Below are 20,888 nucleotides of genomic sequence, written 5' to 3'. Positions count from 1 at the left end.
ATATTGTTAAAGGAGAATCATCTTAATAATTACCTACATTTACATATAAAAACTTGTAACTATTCTGATACCAAATATCTGCTTTTTAATGACCATATTAGAAAGAAAAGGTGTATGTCTATATTTTTAAGACTTTAAAAATTGATAAATGTTAAATAACAGAAATTTCGTAACTAGATTCTTGGTTTCTTTTTTTTTTTTGAGACCGAGTCTTGCTCTGTCGCCCAGGCTGGAGTGCAGTGGCACTGTCTTGACTCACTGCAAGCTCCATCTCCTGGGTTCACGCCATACTCCTACCTCAGCCTCCCGAGTAGCTGGGACTACGGGCGCCCACCACCTCGCCTGACTAATTTTTTGTATTTTTGGTAGAGACGGGTTTTCACCGTATTAGCCAGGATGGTCTCGATCTCCTGACCTCGTGATCTGCCCACCTCAGCCTCCCTAAGAGCTGGGATTACAGGCATGAGCCACCATGCCTGGCCGATTCTTGGTTTCTTAGAGAACAATTTATTTATTTATTTATTTATTTATTTATTTATTGTCACCGGAGAGAAGTTGTTTGTGAGATCATCTACTTTAATTTCAATCTTAGTTTATTAGGGATATACTTCTGATTGTTTCATTTAAACCTTGTTTTATTGGTTTTACTAAGTTATCTAATGCCTTTTAGTCCTTTTTAATATCAATATATGTGTGTATGTACATCAACATGTATATACATATACTATATTTGTATGTATATACGTATACAAAGCAGTGCTTGATCTCGGTTTACTTCATTCAAACTCTGCTGCTAACATTGCAGAGTTTATACCTAAGCCGTGTTACACTATCCAGGTAGAGTGAGCATATTAACACATTACTTTGAGTATTCATGGTGTGTATATCATTGGCATTGGCATTTCCTGTAAAATTTAAGTGATTTTAAAATAGACTAATGATTTCAAAAGATGGGTTTCTTAAGCTAAAGATTACATCTTATAATGTTCCATGCTGCTTAGTCGCCAAGAATGTTATTTAAAAGTACAGTATCCCTTTGTTTAAAATTGACAATAAAAAAGTACAGTAATGTCTATATTATTTTCAATTTATTTTTGTTCTGATGTTTATATTTTATATTTAAAAGAAAGCCTTAGTGTTTTTGTGTTCATATTTATTTCAGAAAAATATTGAAATACTGTTAAATTGATCATTTTAATTATTGACTTAAATAATGTTCTGTGAAATTTAGATTCAGAGGAGGAATTTTTTGATGCACCATGTAGTCCCTTGGACGAACCTCTTCAGTTCCCAACTGGAGTTAAAAGTATTCGAACCAGAAAGTTACAAAAGCAGGATTGTTCAGTAAATATGACTACGTTTAAAATACGATTTGAAGTACCAAAGGTAGGTACTATGGTGAAATTGACATGGCTTAATTTGTTTGCTGTTTCTACTATTTACAGATTACGATACAGTCTCATTGTTAATAAGCACTATCTTTTTCATCCCACTATCTTTTTCACCCTAATTAAACTAAATCCAGACTTGGCTGTGTGATTCTTCTTCACTCCTTTTTTTTTTTTTTTATAAGATTAACTTCGTTAATCAAGAGTGAGGGGTTTAAATGATATATTGTGGGTATTCAATACATGTTTTTGTGAAAACAGTTATTTATGTTGTGTGTGTATTGTATATCTGTGTGAGTATAAAATCTCTCCTAAATTTTAGATAATAATATATCAATTGTATGTATACCTCATATATTCACATGTAACCACTATGCACTAAACATGTTTGTGTTTTATGTACTGGTAGTTTCTTCTTTCTTTCTTCTCCAGGTTTTGATCGAGTTTTATCACCTTGTTGGAGATTGTGAACTATCTGTGGTAGAAATTCATGTTTTAGGATTGGGCACAGAAATTGAGATTAGAACATACGATTTGAAAGCAAATGCCTTTTTGAAAGAGTTCTGCTTAAAATGCCCAGAATACTTGGGTGAGAATCTCTATTTTTTAAAATAAATAAATTGATTTCATTGTTTGACTACCTGCTAGAGAGTTTTCAATTCTTTAGGCTCCAAATCAGGACATTTGCCAAAATATTCTCAGAGAACCATTCCTTTTTTAGTTAATCTTTAACTTTTATAGTTGGTAATCTGGTGGGTACACCGGAGATAAAATGAAGATAATTTTATTCATTATGGAAAATCAGATGGTAATGGTTGAATTTTAAATCTACTTAACTGATTATTGGAACACTGAATTAGTTTCCTATTGTTGCTCTAACAATTTACCACAAACTTAGTGTGCTTAAAAACAACACAAATTTATTATCTTAAAGTTCTGTATGGCAGAAGTCTGACACACGTCTCACTGGGCAAAACTCAAGGTGTCAGTAGGATTTCCTTTTAGGAGGCGCTAGAGGAGGGTCCATTTCATTGTTCAGTCAGGTGTTGGCAAAATTCATTTACACATGCTTTAAGTCTATGTTTTCTTGTTGCCTGTTAGCAGATGGCTGCCCTTAGGCCTCTGTTGCTTTTTGCACGTAGCTGCTAACCACTACAAGGCATCGGATACTCCTCATGTTGCCATATCTCTAACCTCGTCTTCTGCCTTTTGCTTCCACTCCTCAAACTCCAGTGATTAGATTGGACACACCTCAATAATCCAGGATAATATACCTTAAACCTTAACCTTAATCATGTCTTCCAAGTCCCTTTTGCCGTATGAGTTAACATATTCTCAGATTCCGGGGGATTAGAGTGTAGGTATCTTTGTTGGGGGCAGAGGGCAGTGTTCTGTTTACTGCAAACCTTTTGTGTTCCAGAATCATAATGGATATATGATCCCTAAGGAAGTGTTCTGTTTCCTATGTTAGGTAATTAGGATTGTATTTATATTTCTTCATTTCTATTTTTTGGATTTTTTCTTGAAAGATATTTGTGAACAGTAGAGGGAATTATTAGGACACCAGTTTCATTTCACTGAACTCCTTTGTAGCATAGTAATATTATGTATGAGCAGAGGTGGAATTAAAATTTTTTAAATAGACTTTATTTTTTAGAGCAGTTTTAGATTCATGGGACAGTTGAGCAGAAGGTACAGAAGTTTTCCATATACTCGTACCCATACCTGCATAGGCTTTTTCGTTATCAGCATCCTCCACCAGAGTGGTACATTTGTTACAATTGATAAACCTACACTGACACATCATTATTACCAGGAGTCCACAATTTAAAGTTCATTGTTGCTGTTATACTTTCTGTTTGGACATGTATAATGACATGCATCTACCATTACCTTCTCACGTGGAGTAGTTTCACTGCCCTAGAAATCCTCTGTGCTCCACCTATTTGTCCCTCCCTCCCACTGTACCCACCTGGCAACTGCTGATCCTTTTAGTGTCTCCATAGTTTTTCCAGCATGTTACATAATTGGAATCACATATATCCTTTTCAGATTGACTTATTTCACTTAGTAATACATACTAAAGTTACCTCCATGTCTTTGCATAACTGGGTAGCCCATTTCTTTTTTAGCAATGAATGATATTCTCTTGTCTGGATGTACCACAGTTTATTTATCCATTCATGTACTGAAGGATATCTTGGTTGCTTCCAAGGTTTGCCAATTGTTAATAAAGCTGCTGTGAACATTTGAATGCAAGTTTTTGTGTAGACATAAATTTTCAGTTTCATTGGGTAAATACCAAGGAACATGATTGCTAAATCATCAAACAGTTTGCTCTAGTAATTGGAAAGAAGAGTAAACCAATGTGACAGTATTCCCTAATAACCCAGGAACTTTATAGCAGTTACTAATTTTTATGTTTATTCTTATGTTTGTTTTCCCAACTACAAAGGATTAAAAAACCCTTGCAAACAGAAAAAAGAGTATACAGTTATTATTGTGCTTATTTCTGTAATATTTTTGTTTCTGTTTTCTCAGAGGGGGTGAATAGCAGTTTCTTGCACAAAGTAAATGATCAGTAAATGCTTGTTCAATGAATGAATAAATGTGTAAACAAAGTGGGAACTTTTTTAAGGCTTCAAGTGTGGCTAGCTCTTGCAGTAGAAAACAGATTTATGTGCTAAGCATTGGGTTTGGAGGACTCTGTGCAATTTGTGGCATTTTTTTCCTCAGGAATTGTATGATTAGTTTGTAGTCCTTTCTTCCAGTCTTTAGATACTAATTTTCTAGCAACCATAAGTCATTTGGTGATGACAGTTTTAAAGGCTTTTTAGAAATTCTCTTCTACAGTGGTTTTCTTAGTATAGCACATTTTGAGCAGAAACAGTAATATTAAAATGGGAGAGTTCCTTTAATCCCCCTCGCAGGACGTGCCACAGGAGTGTGCACATCTCTAGGGGGAGCATGCACATGGGCAGGTGCAGAGGCTGTGGGGAGTGCTTTTGGGCTCTGGCCCCAGGGCAGCATCTAGGGGTAGATGTCTACAACTCCTAAAACCCAAGGGGCTGTGTTAACAGTATGCTCTTTCAACTTTGCCATCTGCAGACGGCTTTTGTTAATCAGTTCAATAGACTGTCTTCCTTATCACAAGGGCAGGGGGCCAGTGTGATGGCCTGAATTCTTGCCCAGTGTACCAGAAGAATCGGATGACATGTGGGCTGGAAGGATGAGTGCAAGGTTTTATTGAGTGGTGGAGGTGGCTCTCAGCAAGATGGATGAGGAGCCAGAAGTGGGGGATGGAGTGGGAAGGTGGTCTTCCCGCTAAGGTTGGGTCATCCAGCAGATGGACTCTTCTCTGACTGCCCCTGGCTGAACTCCCCTCGGCATCCAGATGTCCTTCCTCTTCTCTCTTGCTCTGCCATGCTACCCCGCCACTCTCTGCCACTATCCACCACTCTGGTCCTCTGCTCTTCTCAATGCTCAGATGCGTGTATCTGTGCCCACTAAGGCCTTGGGCTTATATGGGCACAGGATGGTGGGTATGGTGGGCCAAAAGGCAACTTTTCAGGTGCAAAAACAGAAATGCTTGTTCTCACTTAGGGCCTCCGGTCTTTAGGCTTGAGGGTGGGGCCTTTGCTGGGAAACTGCCCTTTTCTACCCAGTATTTCCCTGTCTCCTGTCCATATCAGTATAACTAATAAAGACTGATTACATGGTAATAGGGTTTATTTTAATCTAAACTAATATACAGAAAACTTTGTTTCATCTCATTCCTGTTCTGTCTTCTGAACAGCTGGGTTTTCAAGGACTCTGATGATTTCCTTCTTAGTTATTTCAGTGATCCAGGGCCAGAATTCTCTTCCTGCCCTTTCATTCTTCCTAAAAACCATTCTGGTTTCTCTTTAATTGATTCCTATTTTTCTTACCTTACCTCCTATCTAGGTTTAGAAGGGTATGAGACTTCAGTGTTGTGGCACATGAGGAGGTAAGGGAATTGTGAGGAGAAATTACATTTTTAGAGTTTAAAGAACAAAGAATTTACTTGACTTGAGTAAGGTAGAATCCAAGGTCCAGAACTCATACAGGAAAGCCTTCTTTTGCAATTACATAATTAATAAGATTGCTTGAATTTATTTTCGTTACCTTTCCTATGAAAAGATAATTTTTAAAAAATTATTTTTAGATGAAAACAGGAAACCAGTTTATTTGGTTACAACGCTGGATAACACAATGGAAGACCTGTTAACGCTGGAATATGTAAAGGTAAGCAGTTTCATTTATATCTGCTTAATATGGTAAGTATGCAGCTGAAATGTTATAATCAAGTTTTGTAAGTTTGGTATTATTCAGTTTGTCTAACATTCACTCAAACATAATCTCTGTAACTCCTAATACTAAGGTTTTTTTGATTTTGTCATCTTGTATTAAATAGCTGTGATTTATAAATACTTCATATAGCAAAATAAGAAGATTATATTCTAAGTAGAAATGACCTGGAGTTTGATTTTTTTTTCTCTCAACAGGGGTACTGAGAAAGAAACACACTTTTTAGTCTTGATAGAGTATATTGTTATATGTGATACAAGATGATGCTTTCCCATTATTTTCCACTGTTTTGTGAAGTTACCTGATATTCCTAGGGTCAATAACTCCATTCCTTTTTTATTGATTTATGATACTCATTTTATCATCTGTTAAGCTTTTCTATGTACTATGGTATATTTCTAATTTTTCCATGTTTCTGCTGACTTATTTTTATATGTGTCAGACTATTTTAATAATTACTTTATAATAATAATGCAGAAAGCTTTTAATCACTTTTAAAACCACTTTTGCTATCCATTATTGACTAGATATTTTAGGATTTTTGTTGTAGTATATGCATTATATAGCTTTTATATAACAAAAATGTTCTAGACCTAAAGAAAATGGATAAAAAAAATATGATATATACACAAAACGGAACACTATTCGGCCTTTAAAAGGGGGGAATCCTGTCATTTGTGTCAACATAGATGAATGTGGAGGACATTATGCTAAGCAAAATAAGCCAAGCACAGAAAGACAAATACCTCATGATCTTCTTTATGTGTGGAATCTAATAAAACTGAACTCATAGAAGTAGAGAGCAGAGTGATGGTTACCAGAGGGTAGCAGGGATGGGAGGGAGGGAAGGAGAGGGAATAGAGAGTTGTCAATCAAATGGTACAAAGTTCCAGATAGGAGGAATAATTTTTGAGATCTGTTATACAGCGGGGGACTGTAGTCAATAATAATGTGTTGTTTATTTCAAAACGACCAAGAAAGTGAATTTCAAATGTCTCACCACAAAAAAAGATAGGAAAGTGAGGTGATAGATATGTTAGTTAGCTTAATTTAATCATTTAACATTGTGCACATATGTCAGAACATCACATTGTACTCCATAAGTGTATATAATTATGATTTGTCAATCAAAAATATTAAATTTTTTAAAAAGAAAAAGAAAACACAGAGTATTTGGATACTTGGTGGACAATTCTGTCACAAATTTTGTTTTTAAATACAGGAAGAATTAGGAAGAACCGTACAGAGTTGTTGATGACCGAATGATTATTCTCCACACTTGATAATATCCAACATTTCCTCTCTTGATAATAAGAATGATAGTACGTAACGTTTATTGAATACTTGTTATGTGCCAAAGAGTCCCATACTTACATTTTCTTTTGTTCTGGTGAAGCAGTTGCTTATTTAGGTAATTATATGTGTGTGTATATGTGTATATATATATATATATGTATATGAACAGCTGGAAAATTATATAAATGTGTATTAGGACTATAATGTAATTGTATTTGTATGTCTTCCTACCATGTTCTAACAGATTTGTTTTCTCTTTGGATAGGCTGAAAAGAATGTACCCAACTTGAAAAGTACCTATAACAATGTTTTACAATTGATTAAGGTATGAGTAGATAATTTATTTTTTAATTATATACTGTATTTCTATTTCTTATGGAAATTATTTTCTAACTGGAATTGTAAGATCCCTAAAGATAAGAAAATATTATAAATTGTATCCTTTATGCCACAAAGCATAGTGCCTTGTAGACAGCTGGCAAGCAAATATTTATTGACCTATCACTAAAATCAGCTTTGTTCTTTAGGTAAATTTTTCCTCTTTGGATATTCATTTACACACTGAAGCACTTCTGAATACAATAAATTATCTTCATAATATCCTTCCGCAATCAGAGGAAAAATCAGCCCCAGTGTCCACTACAGAGACTGAAGACAAAGGAGATGTCATAAAAAAATTAGGTATGTTTTTTAAAAATTTAGCATCAACTTTTTTTCCTTTTTTAACCATGTAGGTCAAGAAATCTAGACTCTGACTTTATCATTAACTTCAAATATTGACTTCAGAATTCTGTTGCCTAGGTTAATATCTAGAAGGATTCATTATATGCTAGGATAATTTTAGAAAATAAAGGAAACTACTGCTGAAGAAAGTGTTGCTTTTGTTTATCATATATAATAATTGGTTTTAGTTTAAGATTATACTGTAGGAGTGTTAGATTAAAAAAATTTTTTTTCTTCCACCTCGATCCCAGTAGGAGGATTAGATTTAAATTAAAATTTAATACATTTCATAACATTATTTTAGATTAGACAAATATGACTAACAAAATTTGAGTAATGTCAGCTGGGTGCAGTGGCTTGTGCTTGTGATCCCAGTGCAGGGAGGCGAGTGTTGTGAGGGTTGAGACTGGAGGATCGCTTGAAGCCAGGAGTTCGAAACTAGCCTGGGCAACATAGCAAGACACTGTCTCCAACAAAATTTTAAAAATTAGTTGGGCATGGTGGTGTATGTCTATAGACCCAGTTTACTTGGGAGACTGACACGGGAGAATCACTGGAGCCCAGGAATTCAAGATTGCAGCGAGCTACGAGCTACGATTGCACCACTGCACTCCATCCTGGGTAACAGAGTGAGACTCTGTCTCGAAAAAAAACCCAAAAAACAAAAAAGAGTATCAGAGCATATTTTAAAATCAGAGTATAATACTTTCGAAGCAGTGAGAAGTTGCAATTTTGATAATGACAGGTACCACCTAGTAATTACTGGCTCTCAAAAAATTTTGAAATTTATAGTTACAGTGTTTTAGTTTCAAATGTTTCGTTTCTTCTAGAAACAATGTTTTGTCTATTTCCTTTTGTTTTCATTAGATTTGATTGTTTCTTAGAATTTTCAATTCAATAGGGCATATTATACCTTGCTTTCAGCTGAATTGCAGATCAGGTTTCCTCTAATATCACTATTTGTGGTGATATTTCAGTTACTTTATAAGTATAGTAAGGTAACTGCTAAACATTTTTCCTCATGTTTTACCATATGAATTTTTTTTTGCAGCTTTAAAACTATCCACGAATGAAGATATCATTACTTTGCAGATTTTAGCAGAATTATCATGTTTACAGATCTTTATTCAAGATCAGAAACGTAACATTTCTGAAATTAAGATTGAAGGTAATAAAATTTCACAAAAAGCAAATTAAAAGACATTAAATGAAAGAAAAGGCAGTTAATAATTCTTTTGTTCCCTTAGGGCTTGATTCTGAGATGATTATGAGGCCTTCAGAAACTGAAATAAATGCAAAGCTAAGGAATATAATTGTTTTAGATTCTGATGTAACAGCTATATACAAAAAGGTAAGAATTTTTTAAATTAAGTAATAGTACATCATTAAATAGGATTGTCCTTTAGGAATGGTCATAGGTATCATTTAGAGAGTTGTCAGAATTGAGTAATGTGGCATATTATGTGTGTGGGTTTTGGAGTCAGGCGTGATTGGGTTCTTAGCTCTACTCCTTAGTAGCTGTGTGACCATTAGCAGGTTACCTAATCTTGGATTCTGTTTCTTTATTTGTCAAATGAGGATTGCAGTATCTCATAAATGAGTTAAGTATAAATAATGCTCCAGGAACAAAGTTTTGGGAGAGAATCTAGTAAATACCTTTTTCACTTTTTTTTTTGTTGTTCTCTTTATGTACTCTGAATCTCATAATGCATCTAGATACATTTGAGGGTCTGAAGTCTGAGGAAGTGAGCTTTTTAAATAAAACTTATTCTCATCAATGATCACTAGTATAGTTGTTTTAATAATGTTAAGAGAGTCATTTGAACTGGATGAGGAGTTGTTGAAGGTTAGGTGATTTGTTACTGGTTATAAAACAGTAAGGTTCCTGTTACAGAGTTGAACAGCAACATCCTACCTGAGGCAGGTAGGATTATGTATTTAAGGAGGTTAAAGGAATATCAGATAGTAGGATCAGGAAAAGCTGAAGTACTTGTTGAGTCAGGAAGTCAGTATTTGGAATATGTCAAGAAGAAAGGAAATAGATAAGTAGATTTTACCAGTAATACTAATGATATAGTGATGACCTGATTTTTATGTTTAAAAAATTCTTGTTTCTGATATCTTCTTGTTATGGCTTGTTTCGTGAGATAGCAAAACAGTTCCAACATCAAAGAGAAATGACTCATAGCAATAAGGAGCAAGAAATTTTCCAGAAGCCATGATTTTATTTGTTTCTATTATTTTTATTTTAAAAATCACAGTATCAGAGTATTTAAGAAATAGATTATCCATTTTATTTTCCCTGTCTAGAAAGTAAAGCTCACAGAAATAAAGTATCTGTGAAAAGTTATGCAGAACTGAGAGCATGATCCAACCCATTGTTTTTGTCTCGTAATTTTATATTTATTTTTTATTTTATATTATTTTATTTTTTTGAGACAGTCTTGCTCTGTCACCCAGGCTGGAGTGCAGTGGTGCAATCTTGGCTCACTGAAACCCCCACCTCCTGGGTTCAAGTGATTCTCGTGCCTCAGCCTCCTGAGTAGCTGGGATTATGGGTGCATACTACCACACCCAGCTAATTTTTATAGTTTTAGTAGAGACAGAGTTTAACTGTGTTTGGCCAGGCTTGTCTCAAACTCCTGGCCTCAAGTGATCTGCCTGCCCCGGCCTCCCAAAATGTTGGTATTACAGGCGTGAGCCACTGTGCCTGGCCTGTAATTTTATTTTTAATATATCTACATGGTTAAAAATTCAGTTTACAAAAAGTTACAAAATTAAAAAAATCTTTCTCTCTTGTCTTCCTGGCCGATTTTCATTTCCGTTTCCCTATTTCTTGACTTTGATTCCATTGTACATGGTATTTAAACAAACTGCCTTGTTTAGTAACTTTCCACGTGTCAAAGAACCAGAGAGGCATAAGGTTTTTGCCCTTATGAAATCAGACCTGATTATGAATCAGTTTCATAAGCCTTGTACAGTGATATATACTATTGTGTCAGTTTTAAGTATACTGAAACATTGAGCCCCTCAACTTTAAAGGTTGGCGCCCCCAGCCCATTTGTCTTGAAGCAGCATCCTCCATTTACTGTAGCACCACTGGACAAATACTCTTTTTATTTATATATGCCATAAGGTAAAAAGGATTCTGGCTTACCTGATAGTCTCATGAAAACATATCATAGTAAATTAGTTTCTGATATCTTCTTCATAAAAAATATTTTGAAAGTAAAGGTTTAAAAAAATCCAGTTTTAATGCTTAATTCTTGGTAATGGGTATATAAGTCTTTCTAATTATTCTCAACTTTTCTGGCCTTGTTATTAGGCCAATACTTGCTTCATAAGATGAGTTGGGAAATGCTTTCCTCCTCTGTTTTCTGAAAAATTTATATAGAATTTGCATTATTACTTCCTTAAATGTTTGATGGAATTATCAGTGAGAATATTTTTCGTGTATAGTTGAGACTGGGATTCACTTTGTTTTCCATATGGCACTCAGTATCCAAAGGAGATCCATTCACTGCGTTTAATTGATATACCACTTAAGTCTGTTATAGTTTATGAATTTCCTTTAGTTTCTTCTCTGCCCTTGTGTGTGCCATTTTTTGCTATCTTATTCTGAACAATTTTCCATAGCCTCTATCTTGCTGATTATGTTTTCATGCTATTTAACATGTTACTGTCTCCTGTGTTTCCTTAAATCTATATTTAAATCTCAGGGCGCAGTGAGATTCAGGGTTTGGGAGTAGGGGTTGGCAAGATACTTCATAGTTAGTGGTGTGTATTTGCAAAGGAGGCACATAGTGTGTAGCTGTCTTTTTTTTCTTTTCTGTTTTGCGCTGTCTTGGGGTATCTTTCTTTTTTTGATGTTAGAAGCTATTTGTCATTATTTCCTGTAATTTGGTCTTGAGGTGTGTGTCTGGAGAGTGGCCTTAAGCCAAAATAGCCACTTTCTAGCTGCAGGCATGTTGGTCAGATGGAACACTGGGGAGACAACACGACAAAACACCTTCGAGGGGTGCCCATCAGGGAGGCTGACGGGAAGTCTGGAGGCAGTAGGGACATTTCATCATTTATTAAATGGGAGAGTTCACTAGTCTTTATGCCAGCATCACCAATCATTTTGACTTTTCGAAAGTTTATTCTCCAGTAGATTTCTTAGGCAGAGCTCTTAGGAACAATAATCCTTGACATTTATATTTGCAGGGTAGTTTGAGTGGATTTTAAATCCTTGACTTGAATTTTCTTTTCTAGATGATCTTAACACATGTTACTCCATGTCTTACGGCCTCCTATTGGTGTTGACAGTTCTGATGACAGTTTGACTTTCTTTCACTTCTAAGAACTTTGCCATTTTTTCCCAGATATTCAAAGCTAATTTGAAGCTTTATGTAGGGACTTCGGACAGGCAGACATCACAGTAGATGGTCAGGAACTGGTCTAGCAATTTTATGGCTTCTCAAATTGAGAGCATCTCTTGCTCTGAGGCTAGTCAGTTTCCTTTGAGAAAAATAGTGTAAGTATAAGCCTGACAGCCTAGATTCCAGGAGCCAATTGGTTGAAAGAAGTGGAGGCCGCATCATTTATAGATTTTTACTTAAAATACCGATTTTTTGATATGGTGTTTTATTAACCGTTTTTCTGTACCTGAAGTCTCCTAGACCACAGCCTTTCTGCTCTAAACTCTGTCTTGAGCAAATCTGTTCTATTGAACTCAGAGAGGAACAGTCATATAGCCCTACTCATATAACTTGCAGAGGATATTCAATTTTTTGTTAACTAATTTATCAGTATTTTTATATACATAGAATTTATACATTTATATGTAAATTATATATGTATAAATACCGGTAAGTAAATTAAGAAAAAACTAATTTGTATATTATGTAATCATAATATATATAGATAAAATTTTCTCTCTCTTTCGCTCTCCAATTACACAATCACGGCTCACTGCAGCCTCAGCCTTCCCTGGCCCAGGTGATCTTCCCATCTCAAGTCCCCCAAGTAGCTAGGACTACAGGTGCATGCCACCACACCCAGCTGATTTTTGTAGAGATGGGGTTTCATCATTTTGCTCAGGCTGCCCTGAAACCTCCTGAGCTCAGGCGATCCACCTGCCTCAATCTTCCAAAGTGCTGTGATTACAGACATGAGCCACTGCGCCTGGCCTATTTGAGATATTATAGTCAGCAGAAGATAAAAAGCCTTTCTCCACGTGGAATAAATAGTAGTTAATCAGTAATATAAAACAATATTAGACAGTGATATGTGCTTTGAAAACCAAGAAAGCAGGGTAATGTGACAGGGTAATTCACGTATTACGATTATCAAGAAATGCTTTTTTACAGTAGAAACATTCGACAAAAAATCTGAACTGTGGATTTGAGCTCTGTCAAAAGAGCATTCCAGGTGGAGGAAAGAGCAATTATAGAAGCCTTGTAGCAGGAAGATGCTTGATATATTTTGGGAGGTTGTAGGGGCCTCAGTAACCTTTGGATAGAATTATTTATTAGTTTCTGTTTTGGTTTAGTTTTTACTTTTTAAAGTCAGATTTATTGAGACAATTTACCTACAGTAAAAATTACCTTTTTTAGTTGTAATTCTGTGAGTTTTGACAAATACTGTTGTGTAACTTACTTTCAGCATATACAATGGGTCTGCCACCCCTAAAAATTCACTACTGCCCTTTGAGGTTAGCCCTTCTCCCCATCCCAGCACCTTGGAATCACTGCACTGGTTTTTGTTCCTATAGTTTTGCAGTTTCCAAAGTATCATATAATGGAATCATGCAGTTATGTAGTCTTTCACATGTGTTTTTTTTTTTTCCTTAGCATGTGAGATTGTAATTTTTGTCTTTTCTCTTTATGTCTTGATCAGTCTGGTTAGAGATTTATCAATTTTATTGATACTTTGAAAGAACTAGCATTTGTTTCAATTGAATGTTCTCTGTTTTTAATTTTATTTCTGCTCTTTTAAAATTCCTTCCTTCTGCCTGCTTTGGATTTAATATGCTCTTCTTAAGGTGGAAGTTTAAATTATTGATTTGAGAACGTCTTTATTTTCTATTATAAGCATTTGCTGCTATAAGTATTCCTTTAAGCACTGCTTTAGCTGCATCCTGTAAGTTTTCATATATTGTTTTTTAAATTTTCATTCAATTCAAAGTATTTTCTAATTTCTCTTCTGACTTTCTTTTACCCATTGTTTATTTAGAAGTATGTTATTTAACTTCTAAATATTTTGAGATTTGCAGATCCCTTTCTGTTACTGATTTCTAGTTTAAATTCATTATGGTCAGAGGAGAAACCGTTTCAGTTCCTTTAAATTTGTTGATGTTTGTTTTATGGCCCAGAACATATATGATTAATCTTGGTGAACGTTTCAAATATATTTGCAATTAATATGTGTTTTTAGCAATTGCTGGGTTGAATGTTCCATTTGGGCAAGTAGGTTGGTGGATATAATTATTCAGGCTACTGATTTTCTGTTTACTGGTTGTGTTGAAGCTTCTGATTACAACCATTGATTTGCCTATTTCTCCTTTCAGTTCTTTCAATTTTTTGCTTTATATGTTTTGGCGATCTCTTGTTAGGTACATATAAATATATATGAATTTTATGCCCCCTTTATGAATATGTAATATGTCTCTTTATCTGTGGTAACTGTGCTTGTTCTAAAGTCTACTTTGGTAGTAATATAGCCATTCCAGGTTTCTTTGGTTAGATTTGCATGGTCTATCTTTTTCTATCCTTTAGCTTTTAATGGATGTCTTCTTGTTTAAAGTGAGCTTGTGTTTTTTTGAGGCAGAGTCTCACTGTGTTGCCCAGGGTATTCTTGAACTCCTGTGTTTAAGCTCACCTCAGCCCTGTAACTGGGATTATATGTGCATGCCACCACATCTGGCCTAAAATAGGTTTCTTATAGACAGTGTATATTTAGATCTTTTTTTATCTAATCTGACAACCTCTTGGCTTCTAATTTGTGTTTAGACTATTTTATAAAACTATTGATATGATTGGATTGTAATCTGATATCTCTGATTGTTCCAATTTTGCTTATCCTATTCTTTGTATTCCTTCTTTTGGCCTGAATTTTGATTAATTATCACTTATTTTATGGTTTCTCTTGGGTTTTACAATGTATATATCTTTAATCATAGTCTATCTTCCAATAATATTTTATTATTGTACGTATAGTGTAAGAATCTTACAATACCATACTTCCAATTCCTGTTTCCTGTCTTTCTTGGTATCATCATAATTTGCTTTATTTTGGTACATGTTGAAAACTCACAATGTGTACCTACTGGATTTGGTTTAGTCAGTTTTCTTTGGAGCAATTAGTTTTCTAAAGATGTTTTACATTTTTCTTCATTGCAACTCTTTCTGTAACTACTTCATGAGTTTCTGTCTATTGTTTGTATTTCTCTCTGAAATACTTTCTCTCTCTTTTTTTTTTTTTTTGAGATAGAGTCTTGCTTTGTTGCCCAGGCTGGAGTGCAGTGGTACAATCTCAGCTCACTGCAACCTCTGCCTCCTGGGTTCAAGCAATTCTTCTGCCTCAACCTCCCAAGTAGCTGGGATTACAGATGCGTGCCACTGCACCTGGCTAATATTTGCATTTTTAGTAGAGATGGGGTTTCACCATGTTGGCCAGGCTGGTCTTGAACTCTTTGACCTCAGGTGATCCACCCGCCTCGGCCTCCCAAAGTGCTGGGATTATAGGCATGAGCCACCGCATCTGGCACTTTCCCATTTCTTATAATGCAGGTCTGCTGGTAACGAATTCTCTCAGCTTTTGGGGTATAGATGAGAAGGGAGGTAGGAAAAACCTTTATTTTACCCTAATTTTTCTGAGTGACATTTTCGCTGGGTTGATAGTATTTTCCCCCTTTCCAGCTGTTAAAAGATGTGATTTCATTGTTCTTTGTTACACATAGTTTTGATGAGAAGTCTATGACATTTCTTATTTTTGTTCCTTTGTACATAACTTGTCATCTTTTTTGACTGCTTTCAGGATTTATATATAGTGTGTCTAGATGAGTTTAATTGTGTTTTGATATTTGTCCTGTTCGGGCTTTTCTGAGCTACTTGGATGGCTTTCATTATTTTTCATGTTTTCTTCAAATAGTTTCTCTGCCTCTGTCTCCCTCTGTCTCCCCTACCCCCCGGCTCCCCTGTTTTGTCCTCCTCCACTTGTTCCCTGTTCCTCTTCTTGAATTCCTAAAATTCTTACTAGATTTCTGTTTTTAGTCTCACAGCCTTTGGATGTTCTGTTCAAGTTTTTTTCCCATTGTTTTCTTAGTGCATTTTAATTCGAATAATTTATCTTGACCTATTTTCAAATCTACTGATTTTGTCCTTGGCTCTGATGAAAGTACTGACAAACCCACTGAAGGTATTTTTCACTTATGTTGCCATGTTTTTTAACCTTTAATATATCCTTTTGACTCTTCTTTTTTCCATTTTCTCTGCTATAATAATATTCACTATCTATTCATGCATATTTTCCTTTTCCACTTGAAGCCTTTACCATATTAATCGTACTAATTAAAATTAAAAATTTTAGTTTTAACATGGTTGTTATAGATGAGTCTGATTCTGTTGATTCCTTTATTATTTGTTTGAATTTTTTCCCTTGCTTTTATTGGGCATCTCATAATTACTGATTGAATGTCAGACATCATATCATGTATAGCAGGGGTCCCCAGCCCCTGGGCTGTGGAATGGTACCGGTCTGTGACCTGTTGGGAACTGGGCCGGACAGCAGGAGTTGAGTGGTGGGCGAGGGAGCATTATTGCCTGAGCTCCGCCTCCTGTCAGATCAGCGGGGGCATTAGATTCTCATAGAAGGGTGAACCCTATTGTGAATTATGCATACGCGGGATCTGGGTTGCATGCTCCTTATGAGAATCTAACGCCTGATGCTCTGAGGTGGAACAGTTTCATCCCCAAGCCATCTCCCTACCCTCCAACCCCCGAGCCCCTCTCTTGTGGAAAAATTGTCTTCCACAAAACAGCTCCCTGTTACCAAAAAGGCTGGGGACCACTGATGTATAGGATAATAGAGACTGATTTAAATATCATAGTATTTATGTCTGGAAATGGGGATGCCTCTTTTCTGCTAAGCTATTAGCTTGGGGTTGGGGGTTGAGCTTAGCTTGGTTTGAATTTTAGATTAATATGATTTCCTTCACGACATTACTGCTTCAGTTTCCTTTAGTTGTAGCTTGTGCTTAGGGTGGGTGGAGGCTGTGTTGCTCAGATTTTGCTCTGTGCTGAGCCTTTGACCTTTCTTCTACTCTTGTACCTCAGAAAATTCGCTTTCCACATTCTTAGCTGTGTCCTAGATGTTAGAGGCTCCTGCTGCTTGTTTCTTAGTGCTTGTGAGCTTGGTGGTGCATATTTGGGGAGAAGGCAAAGTGGTTTGGATAGGCTTGTTAGTGTCCTGGTCCATTTTCAGTCCTAGCCAGGGCTGTTTCTATGAGTCTCAGAAATGGAGTATTCTTGGCCATCCTGTCCCTCCTCCTCATGGTATCTGATTGATATCTCTCATATTTCCTATGTGGGATTGACTGTCCTTCCCTTCCCCTAGCAGAGGGAGACCGCTAATCATCTGGCCCCAGGAGAGTTCTTGTTCTTCCCCTAGATACAGAGTTATATTTTACTGTTGTCCCTAGGATACTGTTTTTTCACCTGTGCCCTGAGGGCAACAAGGTTTACTAGTTTCTTATGGCTATTGTTTTGAGAAGATGATAATTTTGGTAGTGCTTTGGGCCTTTTCTGCAGTGGAGGCTTCTCACCTTTTCCAGGGTTGTACCAAGGAAAGCTTTCTCTTGTTTCCCACTTGCACCCCGCCCCCATCTTTCTCAAGAGCTCCTCATGTGTGTGGCTCCCAGGGATTCTGCATCTCACATTAGTCCACACTTATCCTTTATCATTTTAGCTGAATTATTCTTACCTATATTGTATAGTATCTGATATCTCTTTCTCCTCTCTACCACAAGTGAACTGGTGCTTATTTTCTGTCTCTCCCTGAAGGTACCTGTTTGTCCTTAGATTTTTAGGGACCTTTGTTGTCCTGTGACCTCAGATTGCTAATAGTTTTAAGAAAGTTGTGATACCATAGTTTATCTGTTTTTTGTTTTTTTTTTTTTCCTTTTTTTAAGGTTTGGAGGGGCCCTCATTCCAGCTTTGTGCACCCTAGGCAGAAGCAGGACTGTAGACTTCTTTTCAGCCCTGTCTCGTACCTCAGCCTTCGGAGGTCACTTATACATCTGGTTCTGGAGGATTCTTTGTTCTGTAGTTGTAACTGATGTGCTTGTTGATGGCTCTTCAGCTCCCTGTTCTTGCTTGCCTCTAGCATTTAGGAGAATTGAGAAAGCTGTGAGCTTAGTGCTCTCTCCCTCTTCCAAAAATTTTTTTAACATTTTACATCTCCTGTTGTCTCCACCATTTTTAACTGTTGTTGCAGAGCTTGAGATTTTTAACCACTGAGGTGATTTCTGGTTGGCAATTAAGATGGCCCTTTACAACCTGATAAGGAACAGAAGTATAGCAATAGGAGGAGACTCCTTTGGAGAATCCAGAAAAATCTATTCACATACCTCAAATCAAGAATAGATTTCAGTAAGGTGTAGATGTACAGTGTTTTTCAAATTTTTGTCAGTGAATCAAGAAATACATAGTTGTTCTCATTACAAAAGTATACTTGCAGACTGAAAATACATATTCAGATACCTCCTCTTCTCTTCTCCATTAAAAAAAAAGAAAAAAGGAAAAAAGCTGGAGCCAGAACTACTACCTTGATTTTATGACCCACAAAGGGAGTAGCCACCACCAATTTGTAAAACTTTGTAGTGTAGGTTCCAATAAAGCTGTTGTAATCGAATTGTTGCCTCATTTGTGCTTGGCTTGTGAATACTTGAGAGATTTTCTGACTATGTTTTGTTATTTTTTACTGTTTTATTTTGTACTGAAAACACTTCATTTCAAAAATCGATTGTGATAATTAAATTTTCTCTTATTAAGGCTGTTTATATCACTGGAAAAGAAGTTTTCAGCTTCAAAATGGTTTCTTACATGGATGCAACTGCTGGTTCTGCATACACAGATATGAATGTGGTTGACATTCAGGTTAATTTAGTAGTTGGTTGCATTGAAGTAGTTTTTGTCACAAAATTTCTATGTTCTATATTGGTAAGTATTAAATTATTTTTTATTTTACACTAGTTGGAAATTGCTGTATGTCAAATATGGATGAAGACTAATAAGAATTCCCTGCTTGAAATTTTTTCTGATTTTTAAAATAATTTTCTGGGTACCATTTATTATACATAATGACTGAAATGTGTAGTTCCTTCTTTATATAACATCATTTTGACATGGGAATATTCCAATTAATTGAAATACATATTTTATATATTAACATTAAGTATATGTACATTATATATCATATATATTTTATATATTAATTAGAACCTTCATTTTATATGTCATTGGCCTAAGTCTTCGTTTTGCCTGACTTACAACTATAATTTTAAAATACTGAATATATAAATTGAAGTTTGTTTTGGTCTCAAGTCATCATTAAGAAAAGGTTCTTTTAATTTTCTAGAGACAAGGTGTTGCTCTGTCACCCAGGCTGGAGTGCAGTGGCATGATCGTAGCTCTTTGTAACCTTGAACTCCTGGATTCAAGTGATCCTCCCGCCCCAACCTCCTGAGTAGCTGAGACTACAGGCACATACCACCATGCACATACCACCAAGTTTTTTTTTTTTCTCTTCAAGTGTTTATAGAGATGGAGTCTTGCTCTGTTGCCCAGTCTGATCTTGAACTCCTGGCCTCAAGTGATCCTCCTGCTTTGGCCTCCCAAAGCACTGAGATTACAGGCATTATGTCCGACACGAGAAAATCATATTTTCGATTGCATTGTCATTCCGTGAATATCAGGGACTTTAAGGAGTTAGATTTAACCCCTATATGACTCCACCCTAAGGCATTTCGATTCTTATTTCTGCTTTTCTTGTTTCGGTTTTTGTTTTTCCCTTGCTGTCAGCTGATATTTTTTCCTGTGGGTGTCATACCTGTCTCCATGACATCACTATTCATTCTTTTAAAATGCTGTCTCTGTGTTTTAGTGTGTGAACTAGGTAATCAAATCTAAGGTTGTAGTGGAATAAATAGGCCAAGTGTGGCAATTCTTACAAGCAAGAAAAGTATTTGTGTATTCATTTGAATGTATTTGGGAACGTGGAGCCCTCTTTTGTTATTTCAGAATTCTAGGTTAATTCCATATAATGTTGCTGTCTTGTGATCTTTTAAATTTAGGTTATCATGCAGTTTTTCTATAGCCATAAAATCATTTTGCATACAAAAATGTAAAGATAAACAAGTATTCCTTGTTGAATTTCTTCTCTTTAAAAAAAAAAAAATTAAAGTTGGGGTCTTGCTCTGCACCCCAGGCTGGAATACAGGGGCGTGCTCCTAGCTCACTGCAGCCTCAAACTCGTGCAGATCCCACCTCAGCCTCCCAAATAGATTAAATTAGCAGGGACAAGAGGTCCCTGCTAATTTTTTATTTTTAATTTTTTTTTAGAGACAGGATCTCGCTATATTGCGTAAACTGGTCTAGAACTGCTGGCCTCATGTTATCCTCCTACCTCAGCCTCTTGAGTAGCTAATTTATTTTTATAACCAAAAAAATCATGTCACTTGAACCCTCTTGTACTTATACTTAGAAATTACTAAAATGTTAGGTTTTCTTTGAACATGAAAATTAAGTATAAGAGTATAAATCTAGGTAATTATATTTTATGTCATTGAAGTATTTTTTTGGAATTTGGAAATTGGAAAATTATTTTGAAACTTCTTAAACATATTTTATTTATTTATTTTTACCTTACAAACATAAATGAGCTCTCTGTCCACTGAGGTTGTATAGAGAAATAGCGTTGTTCCCTTTAGGGAAAGTGAGATAAGGGAAATAGATATTTGTAAGACATTCCAGTGATCCCATTTAGCTTTGTTCTTAGGACTAGATTTTTATTTTATATGTTGTCTTTGTGTTTCTCAGTTTTTGTGGCAGAAAATTAAGATTTAATATAGACAGTAAGACTTTGAATAAATAATGTTTGGTTATATCAAGT

At 35.7% G+C, this 20,888-nt stretch overlaps 1 protein-coding gene across 9 annotated transcripts in view; it reads left to right on the top strand.

Annotated features, from left to right (window-relative positions):
* VPS13A (vacuolar protein sorting 13 homolog A) overlaps window positions 1-20,888 on the top strand; it is a 256,982-nt gene that overhangs the window by 112,499 nt on the left and 123,595 nt on the right. For all 9 annotated transcript variants that reach the window (XR_001895953.3, XR_004177826.1, XM_017949941.3 and 6 more), the window contains exons 25-32: window positions 1,232-1,386; window positions 1,821-1,977; window positions 5,575-5,654; window positions 7,279-7,338; window positions 7,541-7,694; window positions 8,788-8,904; window positions 8,984-9,087; window positions 18,770-18,937. Coding sequence is in view for 7 of the 9 variants with exons in the window: in XM_017949941.3 (XP_017805430.2) it covers window positions 1,232-1,386; window positions 1,821-1,977; window positions 5,575-5,654; window positions 7,279-7,338; window positions 7,541-7,694; window positions 8,788-8,904; window positions 8,984-9,087; window positions 18,770-18,937 (995 nt within the window). In the remaining 2 variants the exon portion in view is untranslated. The remainder of the gene's footprint in view (window positions 1-1,231; window positions 1,387-1,820; window positions 1,978-5,574; window positions 5,655-7,278; window positions 7,339-7,540; window positions 7,695-8,787; window positions 8,905-8,983; window positions 9,088-18,769; window positions 18,938-20,888) is intronic.

This window comes from Papio anubis, chromosome 13 (genome assembly GCF_008728515.1).
Source record: "Papio anubis isolate 15944 chromosome 13, Panubis1.0, whole genome shotgun sequence".
Taxonomy (NCBI): Eukaryota; Metazoa; Chordata; class Mammalia; order Primates; family Cercopithecidae; genus Papio; species Papio anubis.
The sequence above is the reverse complement of the archived record's forward strand: the minus strand, read 5'-3'. Positions and strand labels throughout refer to the sequence as shown.